Below are 23,593 nucleotides of genomic sequence, written 5' to 3' on the forward strand. Positions count from 1 at the left end.
CAAAATCTAAAACGTTTCAGATTTCAGTGATTTCCTAAAGAGTAAAAGGTCAGTAGAAACACGACTATATGTTTAAATGTTTTTCAATGCGGAGGCCTTCTGATCTGAAAGTCTCCATCATGGCTGACTCCTTCATGATGGAGCAGCAGCTCTACTTCAGAAACCTCCCAGTTAACAGATTTCATCATCTTACATCAAACACAAGCAGCTAAACGACTGATTTATAAAACATGTTGCAAAGAGTCCTTAGAACCAAAGAACATAGAATAAAATACCGTAGAATCATGCAGTTTTTATTACTCTACGTTTTATTGACCAATACAAAATATGAGTATTTAACATGATTCAAACTGTAACATTGTCTTATGAACATCACACACATTTATAGATTGTTTTCCAAATGTTCTATGACGAATGAGCCAACAATAAAAACATAGAAATGTTGACCTAAAACCACTTTGAATACTTTGGTGGTGACTTTTATCAAGCTGGAAAGTGACACACAGAATGGAAATGCATTTGACATCAATCAAACAATTCATAGTTCTAAAAAAAAATGTTATGAGTGACTACAGGCACTTGTTTTCCAATGAGTACTGACGTTTTAAAAAAAAAAGAAAATACAAAAGAACATAATGTAACAAAAAGTTTGTTCATTTAACAAACTGAATAACATTAGTGTAAATGTGTTGCCCTTTCTATCAATATACAAGACCAGTAAACAAATGGATAAAACGGAATATTGGTGAAGAGTGCAACTCAGAGAAGTGTTTATTTTTTAGCAAATCTACCGTTACAATTGTAAAAGCACATTGTCCGTTTAATTATTCCTTATTTCATGGAAAGGCTTATTTTATCAGAAAAGGGCTGAGAGAGAAAAGCAGGAAACATAATGTATGTGTCAAAAGTCAGAAAACTTCATACTCGGTTCCTGCTCAACCACTAAGCTCTCCTCAACAACTACTGTATGTAATGATATAAATAATATTACTGCTGTGATTTTCATGCATATCCCCACAAAGTGTTCTGTGGCTTCACAGTTTGTCGGCATAGTCGTCTCCGAAGTCAATCATCAGCCTCAGAGCATTCAGGATCAGAGTGTCGACGTCTGAATTCAGTTGAGTTTCATGACTGTAGTTCTTCACTGGGAAGATGCAGTTCATTGGGATCCCCAGGCTGGAGCTGAAGTCTCCCATCTACATATAACACAATAATTGTTTGATTTTTTGTACAATATTTTTAAGGGGTTTTTTTTGTCCTGTTTTGAATAAATCTCTCTCTGACTCACCTTTTTCTTTAAATGTTTGCTCTTGTAGACGTTTTTCAGATTTTCCTCCGTTTCCCCACAGGCTGCATCAACGTGAGTGAGAATCGCCAGCTGAGGGATTTCTGTGGTTATAGAGATACAGACTCTAGAACATGGAGTTTCTCAAAAATCTCTAAAAGTTTTAATTAAGCGATATGTTTAAATAGTTACATCACAGGAGAGTGATGAAACATTTATGACAACATTAAAAAAAAGTCCTTTACTCCAGAATAATATTCTAAATGCATATTGAATGTTTCTTACCCAGCTCACTGGCTGCTTCTCTGATTTCCTTCATTTTCTGTAAAACTGAGGAATTCATTTGTGGTGCATTAGCAGAATAAATGCAGACCAGAACATGAACTCTGTCACTGATGGACGGGGAAGAGTTGTAGCCAAAATCACCATCACACAGGGAACATACAGGATTGAACTGTGGAAGAAAATATGATGAACATTCCACATAAAGCAAGTAAATTAAATTGCCTTTAAGAGAAGTATTTTTTTAAAGCAGAAAAGTATGTAAACCTTATATCCATCCTTCACATGACCCTTCAAGGCCAGTTTGATGTCTTCTGCTCTGACTCCTCTTCCATCTCCGTCTTCCAGACCCATGATGTCATTGAACACAAAGGGATAAAAGTTTCCCCTGTCTTTCCTGATTTTATGGGTTTTGTACTGAAAGGAAAAAAACAATGTTTTATGTAATCAGCAGGAATAAAGCTGCTAAAATATATTTTAAGTTACAAACATGCCTCAAAATACTCTTAATAAATTTAATTTTCAACCTAAATTTAATTTTGCTAAATAAAATTATGAATAAGATACAATAGTACAATAATCAGTGATTACAAGTTTGTAGCCACTGAGTGTCAGAAAATGAAATATTTTCTACCATGTTGCTGTGAATATTTATAAGTCTAAAATGTGAATAAGTCTTTAAAATTAAACAATTATATTCACAATCTTGGTGAAACTTTGATCAGAGGTTGTAGCACTGGCCAGAGCCTCACTGGTCATTCTGCCTTGCAGGACGTTGTTGACGGAGTTGATGAAGCTGGACTTCCCCACACCGACTGGACCGTACAGCAGGACTCTGATTGCTGCCTCCCCATTGTGAGGCTGAAAATTCTTCAAGTACTGAAGAGAAACTCTATTGCCTCTGTTAAAATGGAAAATTTGAAATCATAATTTCAGAAACTAGTTTTTACCTTGATAAACAGAGATGAGTTGATAAACAGAAAGACCCTGAACTCCACCAGCCTCCTGCTGCTGAGGTTGATGTACAGAATATGTGTGAACTTCTAACAGTGAGAATCAGTGAATATGACCTTCAATTCACTTTGTGTGATCAGTGTGTTGTGGAAATCATTACATAGGTTCTGTTAGTTTACAATAAGTTTCAGCCTTCAGTGCAGTGGCTTCTTTTAATTTCATTAGCTACCCACTGAGACAAATTTTAATCCCAAGTCTTTATTGTATCATTTAAATATCAGTTAAATAAGTAAAATTGGTTACAGTTCATTTCCGGCCCCGTTTACTGAATGACCTCTTGTTACTATAATATTACATGTTAAGTGAACATTTAAGACAAAATTTTCAAGTTATGGGGCGTGTTGTCATAGAAATATATAAATTATGCAACATTACATTGTACACTGCAAAGCCACACAATTCATTGATTTGATTGGACAGTGGACAGCTGGACCCGTTTCATGGCCTACATTTGACCAAACACATTTAGCTGCCTGGGTCTCCAGAGCTGCTTCTTTAATAGAACAATAACATTATTAAGTACCATTGGTCAAGTGACACTATTAATCCAGGAAACCATTTTGATGGCTGATTATGCTGAACCAAAAAAAAAAAAGTCACCTTCAACATATAGACTTTAATAAGGTACATTGACTCACCCCCAAGTTATTTCTCTCCATGCAGTTCTTAAAACTGTGAAGGAGAATTTACAGCAAAGTCTTAAAACCAGAAAAGTGTCACAATAGATGGAAGAATTTCTAAATGATGTTAAATATATTAGTAACATGAGTCAAGATATTATTAGATAAAACAATTCAATTCTTTATTGAGGCAAGAAAAACATTTTCAGCTGTGTCAGCATGGATAATAAGTTGTACTCACGTGGAGAAGGTGGTGGAGCTGAACACGGACAAAGAGACACATTACTGAGGTCAATACATGACTAGAACTATAATTAATGTTTATATTAAAGTAATAAACATAATTGGTATTAAATCTGTAGAACATTGAGGCAGTGAATAGATTCATTTTTACTCTAAAGTGAGTAAAGGAAAACACTAAAATGAAAAACACATGGAAGAAATAGTACTTACCTGGAGGAGGAGCTAAACACAACACAGGAAATATTATGAGTCAAAATTTGCATAAACACAATTCCAATATTTCCATTGCTAAGCTTTTCAGACATTCCCAAATAACCATGCTCTAGTGTTTATTTCCAATAGTTAACATGTAACTTTATTTCACTTTCTGCTTTCAAAACATGTTCAAGATAAAATTTAATTTGAAGAGGAAAATAAAATTAACTGAAAATATGCAATATATGCATGAAATAAATCAGTGAAATAATCAATGCATCTATCTCAACCATAACAAACAAGAATGTAACTTACATGGTGCAGAAGAGTTACCTCCCATGACAATGACAGAAAATACTCTGCAAAATACAGAGAGGAAGAGAGAATGACTCTACAATCGTTAGTCAGAGCTCGTTAAATCAGTTCATTTGTTTTTCACTGGTTTACAGCAGCTGATTTGTTACTGATACAGAAGAAGGAAGAGAATCCTACCTCAGAGGAGATGTGCTGCAGCAGAGAGATGAAAGTAGTGTTTAATGAAAGGAAAAGCTCACGGCTCTTTTAGGGTGTTTTCACTTTCACTTTCACTTTCACGAATCACGTGATTTACAAGAAGAGCACTCATTTTGTGAAAAAAGGTTTCAGTTCCTGCTCAGCCACTATGCTCTCCTCAATAAAAATTTAATGATATACATAATTAATTATAATGCTGGATTACATGGATATATTTCCACACAATGTGGCTTCACAGTTTGTCAGTGTTGTCGTCTCTGAAGTCAATCATCAGTTTCAGGATCAGAGTGTCGACATCTGAATCCAGCTCAGTCACATTGTTGTAATTCTTTATTGGGATTCCCAGACTGGAGTTGAAGTCACCCATCTATATATATAACAAAGTAATAATAATTTTACTTTGTGGACAATATTTTCAGTTTTTTTTCTCCTAATTTGAATAAATCTTTCTCTGACTCACCTTATTCTTTAAATATTTGCTCCTGTAAACGTTTCTCAGATCTCTTTCTGTTTCCCCACAGGCTGCATCAATGTGAGTGAGAATCACCAGCTGAGGAATATCTGTGGATACAGAGAGTTTCTTCTGATAAGTAACTTTACATTTTATGAGAAAATTATATGTTTAAATAGTTAATACAGAGGAATGTGTCTCAGAAACATTTATGACGACACAAAATAAGGTTTCTCACTGTGTATTACTCTTGTAAATGCATATTTGTTGTTTCTTACCCAGATCACTGGCTGCTTCTCTGATTTCCCTCATTTTCTGTAAAACAGAGGCTTGATTTGTGTTAACATTGAAAATGCAGACCAGAACATGAACTCTGTCACTGATTGACGGGGAAGAGTTGTAGCCAGAATCAGCAGCAGAAATGGAGGATGAAGGATTGAACTGCAGAAAAAACATACTGAGGACATTTGGTATGGAAATATATTTTTCTCTTAAAGCTAATTATAATAGCTTTAGAAGGTGGAATTGTTAAGAGTAGAAAATTATATATTTGTACCTTATATCCATCCTTCACATGACCCTTCAAGGTCATTTTGATGTCTCCTGGTCTGACTCCACTTCCTTCCTCCAGTCCCATGATGTCATTGAACACAAATGGATAAAAGTTTCTCCTGCCTTCTTTCTTGATTTTATAAGTTTTGTACTGAGAGAGAAAAAGTGTTTTATGTAAACAGCAGGAATACAGCTGCTAAAAATTTATTTTTAATTGGAACGCAACAAACATGCTTCAAATTAAGTTTATAATTTTCAACATAATTGAGTTTTGCTAAGTAAATGTCTGAACAAGGTGCTGCTATAATCTTAACCACTGAGTGTCAGATAATATTTGTTTTCTGTCATGTCTCTGGGAGTTTTCATGCGATTAAGAAACGACTAATGAGACTGAATTCATAAATCGAAAAGCCTCAAATTATCAATAGAACTTTTAAGCCAAAGAAGAAGTGATTTTCACCATCTTGGTGAAACTTTGATCAGAGGTTGTAGCACTGGCCAGAGCCTCATTGGTCATTCTGCCTTGCAGGACGTTGTTGACGGAGTTGATGAAGCTGGACTTCCCCGCACCGACTGGACCGTACAGCAGGACTCTGATTGTTGCCTCCTCATTTTGAGGCTGAAACTCCTTCATGGATTTAAGAGCTTGCCTTGTATCACTGTTAGGATGGAAAAATTCAACAAAAAAAAAAGATAGGGAAAGAAAACCAACCCTGGCAGAACAAACGTCAAACCAGCCCACTGGGAATTGTTCCGGTTATCCTGATTAGCCAATCAGGAATTGACTAAACCCTGAAATGTGTCATCTAGTGATTTTTGGGAGCTTTGATGACATAACCAAGTCCAAGGGACACTGTTAATCCTGAGAACTGCTTGTGTTGGCTGATAATGCTGAACCAAAAAAAGAAAGAAAAAAAATCAATGACTTTAACCATGCAGACTTTAATAAGGTACATTGACTCACCCAAGAGTTATTTCTCTACATGGAGTTTTTAAAACTGTGAAGGAGAATTTACAGCAAAGTCTTAAAACCAGAAAAGTGTCACAATAGATGGAAGAATTAGCTTTTCTACATGATGTTAAATATATTAGTAACATGAGTCAAGAGATTATTAGATAAAACAATTCAGTTTTTTATTGAGGCAAGAAAAACATTTTCTGCTGTGTCAGCATGAATAATAAGTTGTACTCACGTGGAGAAGGTGGAGCTGAAAACGGGCAAAGAGACACATTACTGAGGTCAATACATGACTAGAACTATAATTAATGTTTATATTAAAGTAATAAACATAATTGGTATTAAATCTGTAGAACATTGAGGCAGTGAATAGATTCATTTTTACTCTAAAGTGAGTAAAGGAAAACACTAAAATGAAAAATTGAAAAAATAATACTTACCTGGAGGAGGAGCTAAACAAAACAACAGAGGGGAAATATTATGAGTCAAAATTTTAATAATTATAAATCCAATAGAGTTTCTATTGCTAAGCTTTTCAGACATTCCCAAACAACTATGTTCTAGTGATTAACATGTGACTTTATTTCACTTTCTGCTTTCAAAACATGTTCAATGTAAATTTCATCTGAAGTGGAAAATAAAATTTGCTAAAAATCTGCAATATATGCACAAACTGAAATTAATTAGTGAAATAATCAATGCATCTATCTCAACCAAGACAAACAAGAATGTAACTGACATGGTGTAGAAGAGTTATTACCCCCCATGACAATGACAGGAAATACTCTGAAATACAGAGAGAGGAAGAGGAAGAACTTTACCTTATAACTAACTAACTTAAACCTACTAAAATAATCATTGGTTTCAAATCGTTTTTCAGCGCTCATTATGTAGCTACATTTGCTTTTTGATCATTTGCTGCAGCTGCTTTTCTACTGACAATAAAAGGAGGTAAAGAAATCAAGCTGAGGAGAAGATGAGCTGCAGCAGAGAGAGAACCGTTACAGGTCTGATAAAAGTTAGACTTCAAGGCTTTTTACAGTGTTTTCCTCGTTTCACTTTCCCTTTTGTAGATCAGGTGATTTCCAAGAAAATCTCACTCATTTATTCACAAAGGTTTGAGTTTTTATGTGACACAGCAACAATCTTCTAAAATCTAAGCTTGTCAAACTGTTGTCTCGTTGACTTTTTAGACACTGAATTTTATCCTGTGAAATTATGTATGATTATTATTTTTCTTTCATTTTTTTACTTTACAAACAACAACAAATATTCATCTTCAGAATTTAACCTGCAAAAAATAACCTGTAAAAAAAAAATTAACCTGCAGTTTTGAACTGCAAAGATTTGCTGCAAAAAATTATCTGCAAATGTTGATGCAAATGCAAAAGCTGGGCTTTACTGGGGTTGCTGGCTGAGTGGCAGCGCCTGCTGATTTGTGACGTTACATTATGAAAGTTTATGAAATGGATCGTTTTCCAGACACCAAAAAAATCTGCTGTGTGAGTTTTTTAAGTTGTTGGACTGTTTTTAGAAATAGAGACTCAGATGGAAGTTCAAAAATGTGCACAATTAGAGTTTTGCATATATAGGGTTAAGCTGTGACTGATATCAAAGACATTTTAGTTAGAACAGTATAACAGTTATTAACAGTAAGAAGTAAAGAAAAAAATTGTTAGTATACATAAAGCAAAAATAATATTTTAAAATATTTTTAACACTCTTTTAATATGTTTTCAAAAAACATATTTTTTATACCCGGATTTTTAAATATTCACAAATAATTTTAAATATTGTGTGATATGGCATAAAAGTTATATCACGATATATATTGAGAAGGGCGGCGGTCACAATATATATCATGATATAGTTTGTATAAAACTTACAATGGATAGGAGAAAAAATACATACTAATTGAGCGGATGTATATATTTGTATGTGTTAATTTGTTTAACACTTGTTTTTGTGGATGTAATGTTTGTAACTGCCTATCATTACCAGGTTTCCCTTAACAAATTTTGGCAATGAAAGGCAGCAGCGTAATCTCAACGGTGACTACCTGGTTAAATCAAAGCAAAATATATAAATGAAAAATACATCTCTATATAAAAACACAACAACTTTAATGTAATGGATTTTTGCATCAAATCCTGCTTTTTCTTCAGTTTTGTGACTGGAACTTGTAGTTGGATGCATTGCTGGTAGTCAAGCACATGGTTTGTTTTTAGACAATAAAACAAATTGCTTGTATTTCCTTTCTCCCACACACTTTTTCTGCTCCTGGCTTTAACTGTTTACTGTTTAAGAGACGGGGGTCATTTAAACCCCATGAATTGTTTACTCTGTGCACGGCCCTGCAGGTTTTTGTTTTTTTAAATTATTTTTTACATTCGCCGTGACATATGCTGGGCTCCTCCTGAGCATCGTGCTAAGACCGAGGGAGGTTAAACCCGAATCGAAACCAAATAATTTATGTTTTGCACCTGGCTTTATAACGAGGTTTTATGCTCTCAGCCATGCTGCTTCCCTCTTGCTCTGTTTTGATGCCAGCCGGTTATGTCATCAATAAGCATTATTAGCCGGTAGACTACAGATCTCTACTGTAGTACAAATTTCTTTATCGTTTCTATCGTGTATATCACACATTCCTACTTTCGATACAGCAAGAAAAACTCCCTGCAGAAACTTTTTATTCACAGATGTGTTTTTTTAAAATTGCCATGTTTCCATTAAGCATATTAATTTCCATAATTCCAATTTGCTAAATTTTTTAAGGTCAATGGAAACGCAGCTCCTGTAGCATTTTTATAGCCCAGCTTTCGGTTTCCAAATTTACTGAGGTACATTAAGCACAGAGTGGTCACAGTCGTGCTGTATTGAGGTCTGTTACTCAAATCCATCTGTTGTTCATTTTCTTTTTCTCCACAGGAGATCAAAAGGTGATTCTGGTCCTGATGCACCACACCAGAGATCCCAGCTACTCCACGGCCGGGACGGACTGGGCAGACGTCTATCCCAACGTCGTCTCCAGCGTTCATGTTCTCTTCCATGAGAGCGTGCCGGGATTACTGACATGTTCTCAAAACAACATGGCGGTGGACCAGATGCTGAGAGTGTTGAGTTCTTACAGTATTACTATTGGTAAAAGAAGTCCTATGTTTTGGGGGGGAGTCGCAATAACCTCAAATATTGGGAATTTGGTGCAAAGCAAAAACATAATTAAACTCTTGCACATATAATACAGTTTACATAAAACCTGTTTACTAAACTATTGGAAATATGCCAAAGTTAGCACAAAATAAGTTACACAACTTACTGCTGTAAGCTCATGTTTAAGTTCAAAATCTAAAACGTTTCAGATTTCTGTGATTTTCTAAAGAGTAAAAGGTCAGTAGAAACACGACTATATGTTTAAATGTTTTTCAATGCGGAGGCCTTCTGATCTGAAAGTCTCCATCATGGCTGACTCCTTCATGATGGAGCAGCAGCTCTACTTCAGAAACCTCCCAGTTAACAGATTTCATCATCTTACATCAAACACAAGCAGCTAAACGACTGATTTATAAAACATGTTGCAAAGAGTCCTTAGAACCAAAAACCATAAAATAAAATACCATAGAATCATGCAGTTTTTATTACTCTACGTTTTATTGACTAAATCAAAATGTGAGTGAAGCTGATTTTACTTTTTTTTTTATTGAACATGATTCAAACTGTTCAATAAAACATTGTCTTATGAACATCACACACATTTATAGATTGCTTTCCAAATGTTCTATGACGAACGAGCCAACAATAAAAACATAGAAATGTTGACCTAAAACCACTTTGAATACTTTGGTGGTGACTTTTATCAAGCTGGAAAGTGACACACAGAATGGAAATGCATTTGACAACAACCAAACAATTCATAGTTCTAAAAAAAAATGTTATGAGTGACTACAGGCACTTGTTTTCCCCTGAGGACTGATGTTTTAAAAAAAAAGAAACTACAAAAGAACATAATGTAACAAAAAGTTTGTTCACTAAACAAAATGAATAACATGAGTGTAAATGTACTGGACTTTCTATCAATATACAAGATATAATATACAAGAGCAGTAAACAAATGGATTAAAGGGAATAGTGCAACTCAGAGAACTTTTTATTTTTTAGCAATTCTATTCCAACATTACAATTGTAAAAGCACATGGTCCCTTTAATTATTCCTTATTTAATCAAAAATCTTACTTTATCAGAAAAGGGCTGAGAGAGAAAAGCAGGAAACATATGTGTCAAAGGTCAGAAAACTTCATACTTGATTCCTGCTCAACCACTAAGCTCTCCTCAACAACTATATAATGATATGACCAAAATTATTGCTGTGATTTTCATGCATCTCCCCACAAACTGTTCTACGGCTTCAGTTTGTCGGCATAGTCGTCTCCGAAGTCGATAATCAGCCTCAACGCATTCAGGATCAAAGTGCTGACGTCTGAATTCAGTTGAGTTTCCTGACTGTAGTTCTTCACTGGGAAGATGCAGTTCATTGGGATCCCCAGACTGGAGCTGAAGTCTCCCATCTACATATAACACAATAATTGTTTTAGTTTTTGTACAATATTTTTAGGGTTTTTTGTCCTGTTTAGAATAAATATTTCTATGACTCACCTTTTTCTTTATATATTTGCTCCTGTAAACATTTATCTGATTTTTCTTTGTATTTCCTCACAGGCTGCATCAATGTGAGTGAGAATCTCCAGCTGAGGGATTCCTGTGGTTACAGAGATACAGACTCTAAAACATGGAGTTTCTCAAGAAACTATAAATTTATTATTAAAGCGATATGTTTAAATAACTACATCCACAGGAGTGTGATGAAACATTTATGAGGACATAAAAATGTTTTTAAAATTTTCTTTACTGTATAATAATATTCTAAATGCATATTGAATGTTTCTTACCCAGCTCACTGGCTGTTTCTCTGATTTCCCTCATTTTCTGTAAAACTGAGGATTTCATTTGTGGTGCATTAGCAGAATAGATGCAGACCAGAACATGAACTCTGTCACTGATGGTTGGGGAAGAGTTTTGAGTGGCCACCGTGGCTCATTTCATTATGTGACTTAGCATACTTTCATTTGGTTCTCATGTATTTTCTGTTGTGCATTTTGACAACAGACTCAATCAGTGTGGAGACGGTTGAGTCTCCACACTCAACCGTCTCCAGCAAACTTTTGCTTCATCAGCAAACCTTTGGTGCTGATGGGAGTACACCATCATCTTCTGTCCGATCAACTCTCGAGTTGGATCAGATGTGGAAGCAGCTCTAAGAAAAGTGCCAGGTAAGACGTTAGGTGTCACTTTTATTGTTAATAGGAAGCTCTGTTTTCTCTTGCTTGGTAAAAGACAGGTAGGGAGACGATCACACACGCAGAGCCTCACATGACATCATGGAAAAATAATATATAATGATAAAATAATTTATATTGCTATTTTCACACTGTGGTTTGTACTGTAAAGTACCTATTTCTAATATAGCTTAACCAATTCAGATTATTTTTTCTTCAAAATTTAGCTTATCTATATAATGTACAGTGTTTTTGTTACAAACTGTGTGTGTAACGTCATTCTTGTGCTGAGGTACAAACAGCAGAGAACAGATTTGAGGGAGGCAGGCAGTTCTCCTGCCTCATGGCAGGGGGCGCTCATGATCCCAGACATTGTGACTCCACAACTGCAGAGTAAGAGACAGTAACAGCGAGCCAGCCATACAGTAAAGTCAAGTGCAGCGATATATTTATAGTTTTCTCCTCTGACCACAGCAATCACTTATTAATAATCACAAAATAAACATTAAGCCTAAAACTACACTACTGCAACAGGCTAAATGTGCTGCTCTTTGAGTGGGAAATATTTGAGTGTTTTCTTTTGTTTGTTTGTTTGTTTTTTCGCTATGGCAACGAGTCTGCACATAGTTGTACTGATATAGAGAGCGAGAAAGAAGTGGTTTTGAGTTGTTTTTGAGTTGTACTTTAACGGTTTTTCCCTTTGCTGTGGAGCTCAGCATGAAGTTAATGGGCTCTTTGCACCTCAGCTTCCGCGTTTGGGGAAAAGCGGCTCAATCGTTTCCGATCTATTGAAAAAGGTTCTTTCCACTGGGTGTTTTCAGGGCTTGTCCAAGGTAACAATTAATGATGTACATTGATCCGAAGCCCCGACAAGTAGCTGGAGAAAGGTTTTAACATGTTCGCCTCGTTATACACAGATACGAAGGTGAGTTTTACTTTCTTTAAACGTTGTGGCTAACATTAGCTTTAGCTTATGCTAATAGGCAATATTCTCTGACATTTTTCTTGTAATAATGTGCTATTTAAGTATCTAAACATTTTTCATCCATTCTAACGGACAATGTTTTTACTTTGTTTTCAAGTATATTAAGTACATTTATTGTCGTTAGTGTCAGAGACCAAGTAACGGGGATTTTACGGTTCAGGCTTTTTGCTTCTGAAGCCTGAGGAACAACAAGCCCATAGCTTAACAGTAGAGCAGCTCTGGTGTCAGAGTTCTAGTTCAGCTGACGGTTCAGGTTCAGTTGTTGCTTTTAGAAAAATATGGCCGTGTTCCTTAAGGTCTCCGTGTTATTTCGCTTTATTAGTTTTGCATGCTTCTTGTGAAGCAGGACGGTGTTTACAGCAGTGTGTACAGGCGGATCAGTAGCTCGGCTGTCTGGCTCTGGTCTGCTCTCTAGTTCCCATAAACTCTTTCAGGCTGAATACAGAAGTGATTCCATGGAAATAACACAGGAAGCTCCTTTACCTTCTGCTTTAGGCTGAAGAAGTTAACCCGGAGTGAAGTGAAGGCTGTAAACTTTGCTGTGCGGCGTTAGCTTTAACTGGTAATCCATGAAAACTTAAAAGCCCATTATATTAGGAAGACAACAATGTTCATAGTATTGTTTTATTTGCGTCTGAAATAAGACTTTCTCTTTTCTAGCTGTCATGGTAACTCAAAGCGGAAAAAAGAGAGCCGCATTTGCGCATGCGGTTGTGACGTCAGCGCAGCAGGTGCAAAGAAGCCATAGCATGCAATGATTGGCTGCATAGCGTAAGTGAACCGTATCGTATCATTGGCTGGACACTTGTGACTCACCGAGTTAGATCGTTATACGTCATTGGTCCATAGTCAAAACTGATGTCTGAGCTCATATAGTTTACGTTGGATTTTATTTTATGCGCTGCATAGATTTTATTGAGCGCTGAGAATGTGCCAGCAGTGCGCGATTGTGCAGGCGCGCAGCTTGGAGGGAACATTGCTTGCTATAAAATCAATTCTCCATTTGGGACATGAATAAATATGAATATGAATCTGAATTTCAAGTTCTTTCAAGACTTTTTTATTTTTAACAATGTTACAAATATATGTTAAATGTAAATAATGACCACCTGTTTTTCTTTTAAGTCCATATTTATCTCAAATCTTGATAAAAACATGTGCAGCTGAAAACAAAGTATAAAAACCAGTAGATTGTTTACTGTAGTGACTGCAGTAAACAATCTATTGTCAATATAAGTTTCCGACGCAGATGTCTTCAAATACACCATTCATCGTCCAATGGAACTGACCCGGTTCAACAATATGATGGGGACAGAAAGAAACTCTGTTCACTGAGTTCAGGTACAGAACCTGCTTTCCGATTCACAGCCCGGCTCCAGGAGAGTTTAGCAGGGAGGTCATTGGCTTAAGTTGGGGGGTCAGAGGATGGGGGGGGGGGAGGCAGACAAACAAGCTTTTACTTTAATATAAATACATAAACAAATCTTTATGTAACATTTCAAATAAGATAACCATGTTTATTAATACAAAATAAACAAGAATTAAGGTCACATTTGCATGGACATTAGGTCATACATCGCAGAAATCTAAGGTTTCCCATCTCTAAAGTCTATTTCTTTAAATGCAGAATTAGTCTATTCAAGAGAAGAAATAATATTACTCAAGTAAAAGAAAAAATTACAGTACAGTTAAACTACTCTAAGTACATTTTTTCCCCAAAAAATACTCTACTAAATATAACCAGAAAAACCCACTTTTGAACATAGATAAACAATACTAGCAGCCTGTTCTTGTAAACAAGCTTAACGTGATATAATGACATCAGTTAGTCATCATGTAGCTAACGTTACCTGCATCCAACCGCATTACTCAGCTCCCTCTGTAAGTTTTGGGAGACAACTTACCAGGTTGTCTCCAAACATCCCCTCCCAAGAAACCTTTGCCTTTTGCTGCTTTGCTGTCATAATTATAACACAAACCTGTGCAGCTCGGCACAAAGCAGCAGCTCTCTGTCACAGCCGCAAACCAGCGCAAGCATCTTAGAGCTCATGTTGCGTTTAAAGACGGCTCAAAAAACATATTAGAAGTGAGGGTAATTATTTGCATGTGTCTTAAACTTTTGGGTAAAATATCAAGTCTTTTCAAAAAGCTGTCCAAAAATGTTGGAGTAAAATTCCAAGTCAAATCCAATTCTTTGACATTTTATTTAAGTCAAGTATAAAGTCTTAATATTAGTGACTAGAGCGCCCAGCTCTACTTCTGTCCTGTGTGTAATTTAGTCTGTTGCTTTATCTTCTGTCTTTTCTGGACATTGGCCTACTGCATCATCTTTGGACCTTTTAGCATTTTGGTCTGTTTCATCATCTTTGGTCTTTTTTGCATTTAGGTCTGTTTAATTATCTTTGGTATTTTTAGCAAAGGTATTTTTGGATGATGATGAAACATCATCATCCAAACAAAGTCCAAAGATGATGAAACAAAGATGTTTCATCATCTTTGGACTTTTTAACATTTTGGTCTGTTTCATCATCTTTTGTATTTTTTACAGTTAGATCTATTGCTTCTACTTCTCCTACATTTTGATTTTGGCTTTGTTCCTTCGTTTTTTTTTCTTCTTGTTTTTTTGGTAGCTCCCGTCTTAAAAAATCTACAATTTTATCCACTGCCTTTTCATTTTGTGAACATTTCAATAAGCCCTGCACAGTTTCATGAAACAGAACATGAACATTCAAGTCAACATTACTGAATTTTTCACAACAATTTATCCCAGCAGTTGAGTAGTCAGGATCTCGGGTGTGGTGCATCAAAACCAGGATGATTCTTTGATCATCTGTTGGAAAAAAAAGAAGAAATACTGAAATTTTGACTGATGCACCATTCAAACATATTCTACTCCTCAGCTTTAATTTATTATTCTCACAAATATGAACATGCAGTAACAAGAATCTGCACTTTAGCTTTACACTTTCTGTTAAAATAAAATTCAGGATGTTACTCAGAGGTTCTTACAAGCTGCTTTCAATGTCCAACACGGACTTTTTGTCAGGACTCTAGGTGTTAGGGATTTTTTGGTATTATCATTTTATATTTCTTACTCTAGTTCACATTAAGTCTATAGATCTTTGTGATTTTCTGTTTAAAGTGTTCTCTTCTTTAAATGACCTGGAGGTCAATACTGTCTGTTCAACTTTACGCCCTTTTGCAAGAACACCCCCTAATTTAGTAAATACCTGTGAACAGTCGTATTTTGTTTTCTTGACAGTATTGACCGAGATTTGAACCGGGCTCAGACCTTTGATCAGATATCACATCTGGACCTGGGTTGTTAGATGTTTGGGTTAGAAGTTTTACGACCTCTGTTGTTTTTCCGGACTGCCCCTTTGCCTGTCCTTCTCTGACAATAAAACAGGAGCCGTTGCAAAAGGGCAGCTGAGAACGCTTTGTGAAACTGATCGGAGGAGAAGTTTGACAAAGCCTTCCCCTTTTGCAAAAGCTCCACGTAAAATTCATATACGTTGTCTGTGGTTCTTTCTTTTATTTAGGTTCGAAAGGAAAATACCTATCATTATTTGGTGCCGTGACCCGGATCTCTCACCTCCCCCGCTGACAGGCAGAGGAAGACCCGCTGAATCCGTGCACGGCCAGATTCAATTGAACCTGGAAAGACAGACTCAGGAAGCAAATTCTTCGCTGGGCCAGCGACGTAGGTCCGACTTTGTCTGCCAACGGCGGAGTGACGAGATCCGACTGGACAACCCGAAAACTACAGAAACGTAGGTGAATTTTAAAGAAATACAGGTTTGAGTCCTTGTCAAATATTAATTTGACTAAAGAAATACAGGTTTGAGTCCTTGTCAAATATTAATTTGACTAAAGAAATATAGGTTTGAGTCCTTGTCAAATATTAACATTTCAATTTGACTAAAGAATAATGAAGGGTTAGAGTCCCAGTTGACAGAGAGTTTCAACTAAAGGCAAAAGGATAGGCTCTTAGAGCCCCTTACTTAGAGGACGCCTCTTAAGGGAAAGTCCTCACGTAGATAGAAAGTTTGTTATTTGCTGTGCTGCTATTGGTGTTTTGTTTGCTGTTTTGTTGCTGTGTGTGCATGAAGGAGTGAATGGTGTTTCTCTCTCTGGGAGTAAAACTCTCTGCCTTCGGAATTAGAATCCAAAGTGAAGAACCGCTTGGAGCTCAGCTCCAAGTAGAAGCCTGTTTTTCAGGAGGCACTGAGCGCTGACTTACAGCACTTTCTCTGAGAGAGCACGCGATACTAGTATTTTTTAAGCTACAACTTTAAACAATGGGAAACACAAATTCCTGTAATTCCTCACTTATTGAGGGCCCCGAAGGGGATGAAAAGTACATGATGTCCAGATTTCCTGGCAGCATTTTATATATAAAAAAATGGAAAAAGAAATATAAAATAGATGGGAAGCTAAAAATTGATCAATGGCAAGCAATTGTGGGAATTTTGGAGAGTAGTGTAGCAAGAAAAAAGGGGATAAAAAAAGTTAAAAAGGAAGATGAACTAAAGTGTGCAAAATTATGGTTAAAAGCAGCCATAGACCGGAAAGAACAAATTAAAAAGGTTAAAGACAAAAGGCCAGCAGATATTGACAGGCGGAATGCCTCGGTGGGACGGGGAGAGCAGGTACGGCCGACTGCTCCTCCCCCAACCGCTGCGGCAGATTCGTCTGCCCTTGTCTCAGTATTAACAAACTCGGTAGATAGTCAGCCGAGTGCACTTCTTAATATCAGAAAGTTAGAACAAATGTCTGTAAAAGGGCAAATTACAGTCATTTGTCAGGAACTAAAAAAAAAAAAAAAAAAAAAGTATAACTCCTCAGCATAAAGTTTTTTTTCCACAACCAAACAAAACTTAACACCAGATCAAATTGATGAAATAGTGGATGTATGTGCAGCTTGGGATATGTTAAATGCATTAAAAGAAAAACCTTATATCACACTGATTGTTTGTGGGAAAAAAGTTGAATTTCTATGCGACACTGATGCATGCAAAACAGTTCTAAAAACTAAAATAGAAGGTGTAAACCCCACAAATAAGTCCATTTGGGTGAAATCTGCCGATGGACAAACATATAGGGAATATATGTCAAAAAGCATATCTTTTAAAGATCCTGAAACAGGAATTAAAGTAAAAGCTTCTGTTGTAATGTCACTTAAGTGTCCAATAAATCTGTTAGGTAGAGACCTAATGACAAAATTAGGGATGGCAGTAGTCCCTGTACAAGATGGCATGAGAGCTGTCAGACTAAAACATTCAGATCTGTATACAATTCACAAGGATGAAAAACATTCAGATCTGTATACAATTCACAAGGATGAAAAATCTACTGTTCATATGATCTAAAGTCAGCTGACAATCCTCATGTCCCAAGAAAGCTTCTTAGAGAAGCTCGAGGACAGCTGGACTCGCCTGAAACAGAAATGAACTATAATCAGTTGCATGTAAAAATGAACATCCTAAATGATCCACAGGATGATTATGTGCAAACGTTTTTAGAAACAAATCCTGTGACACTTGCTGTGACTGAAATGTTCACAGACCGGAGGTCTTATGCAGCTGTGACTGTGCTCCTTCCGATTAGTCAAACAGAACTTTATAAGTTACCTGTAAACCCATACATATCGCTTTTTAAGCCGCATAATATTACATGGATAGATGTGGGTAACAGAATCAAAATGGAATTACAACTTTCCTAAAGAGGGAAGCTTAAGTGTAAAAGAATTTTAACAGGTGCAAAAACAATTTAATGAGAAATGGAATGAAACAATAAAAAAAAAGGAAAAGAAAATTTTTCTCAGAGAACAATGTTTTTAAATGTATTGATTACTGGGTAGAATAATTATAAAAGATTAAAACACCCACTTGGTGCTATGATCCTTTGGTTGTATGTCTAGAGGTGTCAGCGATCAGAGTTTGGTACCGACCTGGACTTTATCCAGCCTCATATCTCACTTAAATTCCAAATGAGAGGAGGGCTGCTCGCTGGCTTCACAGATTCAGCATTAGGATCAATAAACTTAAGGTAATTCATTGATCTCTGATAAAATGTTTACACAGACTAAGTTAATTTAAATGTAAATTAACTTACATTCTACATTTTAAAATTAAACATGGCAAAGGATGAAAGAGACTATGGGTTTTAACATGTTTCATGTTTATGTGTGTTTTAAATGATTTATGTTTATAACATATAAACAATGTTGGGTACTAAGTGGCTAAAACTATACAATCAAAAGAGAGAAAATATATATATAAAGGAATAACAAACTAATAAACTCCTATTTGCTTCTTTCCTTTTCCTCTGTCTGAGCCTCGCTGCGGTGCGTCTAACCTCTGACCTCAACTCAAACCTGTCTTGCTATGGCCGAGATGATGTCCCTCTTTCGTCACTAGCTAATGACGGCAATCAAGAAGACAAAGAAGAGTTCGATCACCTCCAGACACTGAAGAATCTGCTGATTTTAATTCCCTGACACCTGGGAACTGCTATTCAGCAAACTCCTGCATGGTGTCCTGCTGGACATTGGACTGAAATTACATTCTTGTGTTTGGATGCAACTGAACTCTTACAACCTCTGCTGATCTACTCCCTGACATCAGCGTGGAGAAGGAAAAGATAACGTACTTCTGAGACAAAGACAACAAACTGAACTATTTGATGCTTGTTTTATTTGTGAACTGTTTGGACATTGACAGAGGGACAGTTTGGACAACTCAAGATCCAACACCAGAGCCAGTTGGACTGACAGGAAACTGCAGAGAGAGTAGGAGGGAGGAGGGAGGATTACACCCCAGCGACGCCAGCACTGGGAGGAGGAGGGAGAAGTGAAACAGAAAGGAGAAATCCAAAGATAAGTGTATCACACACACAGCTGTCATACACTGTTATTGCATTGAAGATTTGCTTGCTAACCCTGCACACAAATTATCTAGCCAGAAGAGGAAGTCTTAGAGGCTTTTATGTTCAATGATAGACAAATTCTCTCAGTTTGTCCCTGTTAACTCTGAGTCCTGAACAGCAGGACCACTGCTAAGGATCCTTTTAGGGTCCACGAGCCAAAGGTTGGGAAACCGTGAAGGGAAAACTGCAATCATTGAAAGTTCAGCAAAGAACTAGCAAAAACTTATGCCACTAAATTACACCAACTAAAAATAATAATAAATAATTGATGCTGCAGTGTTTGTAGACCATTAAATATTTGTTGCGCAGTCAATTTAGAGTTAAATCTTTTAATGAATCTACATTTTATTGAATTGGGTGAAGTGTTACAGCAGCAGGAAAGTCAGTTACTGCTGGATTCTAACACATGTAGCTCTTTTAAAATGTGCACGTTGCCTACAACAGGATTCTGACAACTAGAGATAAATGTTAACAAATTAAAAATGTTATTAAGAAATATTGGAAAAATTCTTAAAACGTCAGAAAATTTGATAATACTTTGAGGAAAGAAAAACAGTGAAAGTAGACTGAAAATTTGTTAACTGACTGCAAATCTAATAGATTTTTATGTTTCTGTTTGTGTCATTTTGCACTGATGAAAATGAATGTGATTAAGAGAACAAACAAACTATACTCAAGAACTGAGTAACTGATCAAATTATTGATTATTTAATATTTAGATAATAAATTGTCAGCTGGTTTGGAATGTGAGGTTAAAATAAACTTAGATGTCAAGTAACTGGATACTCCAGACTGATGATTGATGAATTTGACAACTTCCACATAGACAAACCTTCCTACCACAATCCCTGTAAGGCAGTTGCAATTTTGACACATGGATATTGTCAATGTGTCAACTGGGAGGAATGATTATTAAAATGAAATGAATCACGGATTAAAATGAAATGAATCAAAAAATCAAATTCTTACTTAAAAAATTTTTTTAGTGCTGTATAGTACTGCATGACCTCTATGTGTTAAAAACAATCCTCAGGGAAACATGAGACCATAAAGAGGAAGTTTCCCTAAACCTTCTTATCAATTCCAGACAATGCATATGGATTTTAGTGAACTTACATAAAGCGGACCATATAAATATTGTTTGTTAATGATTGATGCTTTTTCTAAATGGGTTGAAATAGTCCCGGCAAAGTATGCAGATGCTTTGACAGTAGCTAAGGCTATTTGTAAAACTATCATCCCAACACATGGCATCCCACAGACTGTTTATAGTGACAATGGACCACATTTTGTAAACCGAGTGATACAAAACATGGCTACACACTTGGGAATGACATTAAAGAATCACTGTGCCAATCGGCCACAGAGTGCAGGGCTGGTGGAAAGAACAAATGCTACTGTGAAAAGTAGATTAAGAAAGTGCATGGCAGACACTGGCCGATCCTGGCCAGAATGTTTAGACTTGGTGAAGCTCTATATGAGAATCACATCAACAGCTGATGGTCTAACACCTTTTGAAATAATTCATGGGAGAGCTTACAGATTGCCTCTGTTTGCTCCAGACATACAAAAAGCTGATGAAGAACAGACATTAGCAGATTATATGATCAGGACTCTTAAACTGAAGGAAGTGTCAAATGCAAATTAACTGCCCTCTGCCTTTACTCTCCCACAGAAAACCCCTCCCATCAAGCCAGGAGACTGGCTTGTCAGAGAAAGGAAGAGCTGGGCCAGCCCACTGTGGGAGGGACCATTTCAAGTGCTGATAACCACACCAACTGCTGTAAATATTGCTGAAAGACCCAGATGGATACATCTCAGTCACTGTACGGTACAGAGAGTGTTAGACTTCTAGATTGAGTGATGGGGAAGATCTGGCTACACAGGGAATTCACTGTATAGATGTGTTTTGTCTCAACGCCAGCAGAAGAATTCAACAGATCCTCACTCTTTTAGCCTAGAAATTCTGACATCTCTGTAATCTGAGCAGCAATGGGACTCTCACAAGCCAGGTGGAATCCCTGCTGTGCTGTGACTGCAGCATGTTTATTGTGTTGGAGTGGGGGCTGTCTCACCCTCAACAAGATAAGGAGAGAAGCAGACACATCCTTCCCCCAGACTCATTCACAAGATTACAGCCCCTATTTGTGGTGGCAACTGATGAATAGAACTGCATATGAAGAAAATGGGACCAACACATAACTGTGGTCTGAGACATGGAAACAAGCACACACCCAAGTGACACCATACATCTGCCACAGATAGACCTCTGACTACCAGAAGTAATTATTTTGGTTAGTCTTAAGCCAGGAGCCCTTGGTGTTTGTGTGTATAATGGCACCACCTTTCTGGGGACAGCTCCATAGAACCTGTGAAACAAAAAATCTACACCTCCTGTGACAAGAAAGCAGACATTTTCGACTGTGACGACTGCCAAGCGACGAACCACATCAGTACTGCCTGTTCCAAAAGATGGAAGTCTGACCGCAACTGTACCAGAGTTATTCTTCTAAAGATGAGGAAGTTCGACATCGGAAGCAAGACCAGGGGACGTCAAAGTCACCTTCTGCAGCACCATCATTCCAGGGAACAGAGGATCCAGGACAATGGCAGACTGTGACTTTCCTGAAAAAGGTCCAGGATGTTCACAGCCATGGACGCTACTGCACTAGGAGAGATGTCATGCCGAAAGCCCAGCCCAAAGGTGGGGAGGCCTTACTAAAAAAACTGGAGTTCCTTGGAAATTCCGGATCTGGAGCGGCAGAGAAGAGTGTATCCAAAGTCTATTCCCATCAGTGGGAGTAGCTGAAGTTCGAGACCATGTTGAGATCAACAGGAACTGGAGGAACTATACATGATGCCCTGCATGAATGGGAAGAGCTTAAAGACTATGTGGACGATGCAACTCAGAGGTCACAGCCTTTTGACTATTTCTTGGCTCACCTCCGGACCCTGGTGGCAGCCTTTTTATTAAAGATTGGAACACCCATCATGACTGTACTGATCCTATTCTGTCTCTATACAACCTGCATCATTCCAAGTCTTCGTAGCATGATGTTAAAGACATTTAACACTGCTTTGATCAGCTATCAGATGGACAGGGTAACCTCTGACACAGATGAGGACTACATCTGGTTTCCAGAAAAATGAAGATAAACAGGAAAACAGGAACATATGATGATGTGCTGTACCTAATAAACAGATTAAATCATTTGCTCAATGGCTCCTGCACTGAACATGTGACAATAGATGATGTTCGTGATTTAAGATGCATTTGGGGTATACTGTTTCTTTTATTTTTCATTTATTACATTATATTCATTGTGTATTTTCTGTGTTTAGATTAGAAAAAGAAAAAAAAAAAAAAAAAAAATCTTGCATTTATTGGTTCTTTTCTTTTCTTTTCTTTTCTGTGCTTAGCTTTTGCTTAATAAAATGATAAAAGGGGGGAATGTTAGGGATTTTTTGGTATTATCATTTTATATTTCTTACTCTAGTTCACATTAAGTCTATAGATCTTTGTGATTTTCTGTTTAAAGTGTTCTCTTCTTTAAATGACCTGGAGGTCAATACTGTCTGTTCAACTTTACGCCCTTTTGCAAGAACACCCCCTAATTTAGTAAATACCTGTGAACAGTCGTATTTTGTTTTCTTGACAGTATTGACCGAGATTTGAACCGGGCTCAGACCTTTGATCAGATATCACATCTGGACCTGGGTTGTTAGATGTTTGGGTTAGAAGTTTTACGACCTCTGTTGTTTTTCCGGACTGCCCCTTTGCCTGTCCTTCTCTGACAATAAAACAGGAGCCGTTGCAAAAGGGCAGCTGAGAACGCTTTGTGAAACTGATCGGAGGAGAAGTTTGACAAAGCCTTCCCCTTTTGCAAAAGCTCCACGTAAAATTCATATACGTTGTCTGTGGTTCTTTCTTTTATTTAGGTTCGAAAGGAAAATACCTATCACTAGGTTTGGGTTGAGATTCTGTTGTTTGTGTGTTTTTGTTTTATCACTTATTCTCTTGTTCACTTCAGTCCTACCTTTCAAGGTCATCCCAGTTTTTTATTTGAGATAACATAGATTGGTTAGATTTGTCTTCTTGTTTTGGTCACTCGTAGTGTTTCTAGATATGCTTGTTTCTAGAATTAGCTATTCTTTTATGTCCATAAAAAGACATATGTTCATATGTCTGTAGTTTTTCTCGTTAGGTTATTTCTTTGTTTATTCCTTCTAGTTAT

At 36.8% G+C, this 23,593-nt stretch overlaps 2 protein-coding genes across 7 annotated transcripts in view; both read right to left on the bottom strand.

The window, feature by feature from the left end:
* Positions 1–277: 277 nt before the first annotated feature.
* LOC116722926 (interferon-induced protein 44-like) lies at positions 278–6,901 on the bottom strand. Of its 6 annotated transcripts, XM_032567351.1 has the most exons (10): positions 4,132–4,215; positions 3,955–3,998; positions 3,655–3,666; positions 3,443–3,460; positions 3,220–3,253; positions 2,270–2,468; positions 1,835–1,984; positions 1,571–1,739; positions 1,289–1,389; positions 278–1,196 (listed from the first exon to the last, which is right to left on the bottom strand). In XM_032567351.1, the coding sequence occupies exons 2-10, from the start codon at positions 3,977–3,979 to the stop codon at positions 1,035–1,037; spliced, it is 870 nt and encodes a 289-aa protein (XP_032423242.1). In that variant the 5' UTR covers positions 3,980–3,998; positions 4,132–4,215; the 3' UTR covers positions 278–1,034. The 6 variants fall into 6 exon arrangements, with proteins under 6 accessions (XP_032423242.1, XP_032423241.1, XP_032423244.1 ...); XM_032567350.1 differs by lacking the exons at positions 3,655–3,666; positions 3,955–3,998; positions 4,132–4,215 and adding exons at positions 6,349–6,363; positions 6,853–6,899; XM_032567353.1 differs by lacking the exon at positions 3,655–3,666.
* A 3,591-nt stretch (positions 6,902–10,492) lies between these two features.
* The window catches only part of LOC116722924 (interferon-induced protein 44-like), a 60,395-nt gene continuing 47,294 nt past the window's right edge, over positions 10,493–23,593 (bottom strand). The window contains exon 13 of the mRNA XM_032567346.1: positions 10,493–10,675. Within this exon, the coding sequence (XP_032423237.1) occupies positions 10,508–10,675 (168 nt within the window). The 3' untranslated portion in view covers positions 10,493–10,507. The remainder of the gene's footprint in view (positions 10,676–23,593) is intronic.

The sequence above is a fragment of the Xiphophorus hellerii genome, chromosome 7, assembly GCF_003331165.1.
Source record: "Xiphophorus hellerii strain 12219 chromosome 7, Xiphophorus_hellerii-4.1, whole genome shotgun sequence".
Classification (NCBI taxonomy): Eukaryota; Metazoa; Chordata; class Actinopteri; order Cyprinodontiformes; family Poeciliidae; genus Xiphophorus; species Xiphophorus hellerii.

Excerpts from the sequence above, each read along its gene's own strand:
- LOC116722926 (XM_032567350.1), bottom strand. The coding sequence starts at position 6,880 with ATGGGGGGTAATAACTCTTCTACACCAT. Across the intron at positions 1,985-2,269 it reads ATCAAAGTTTCACCAAGATT|TACAAAACCCATAAAATCAG; the intron begins GTGAATATAATT and ends TTTTCCTTTCAG. Across the intron at positions 1,390-1,570 it reads AGAAGCAGCCAGTGAGCTGG|AAATCCCTCAGCTGGCGATT; the intron begins GTAAGAAACATT and ends CTATAACCACAG.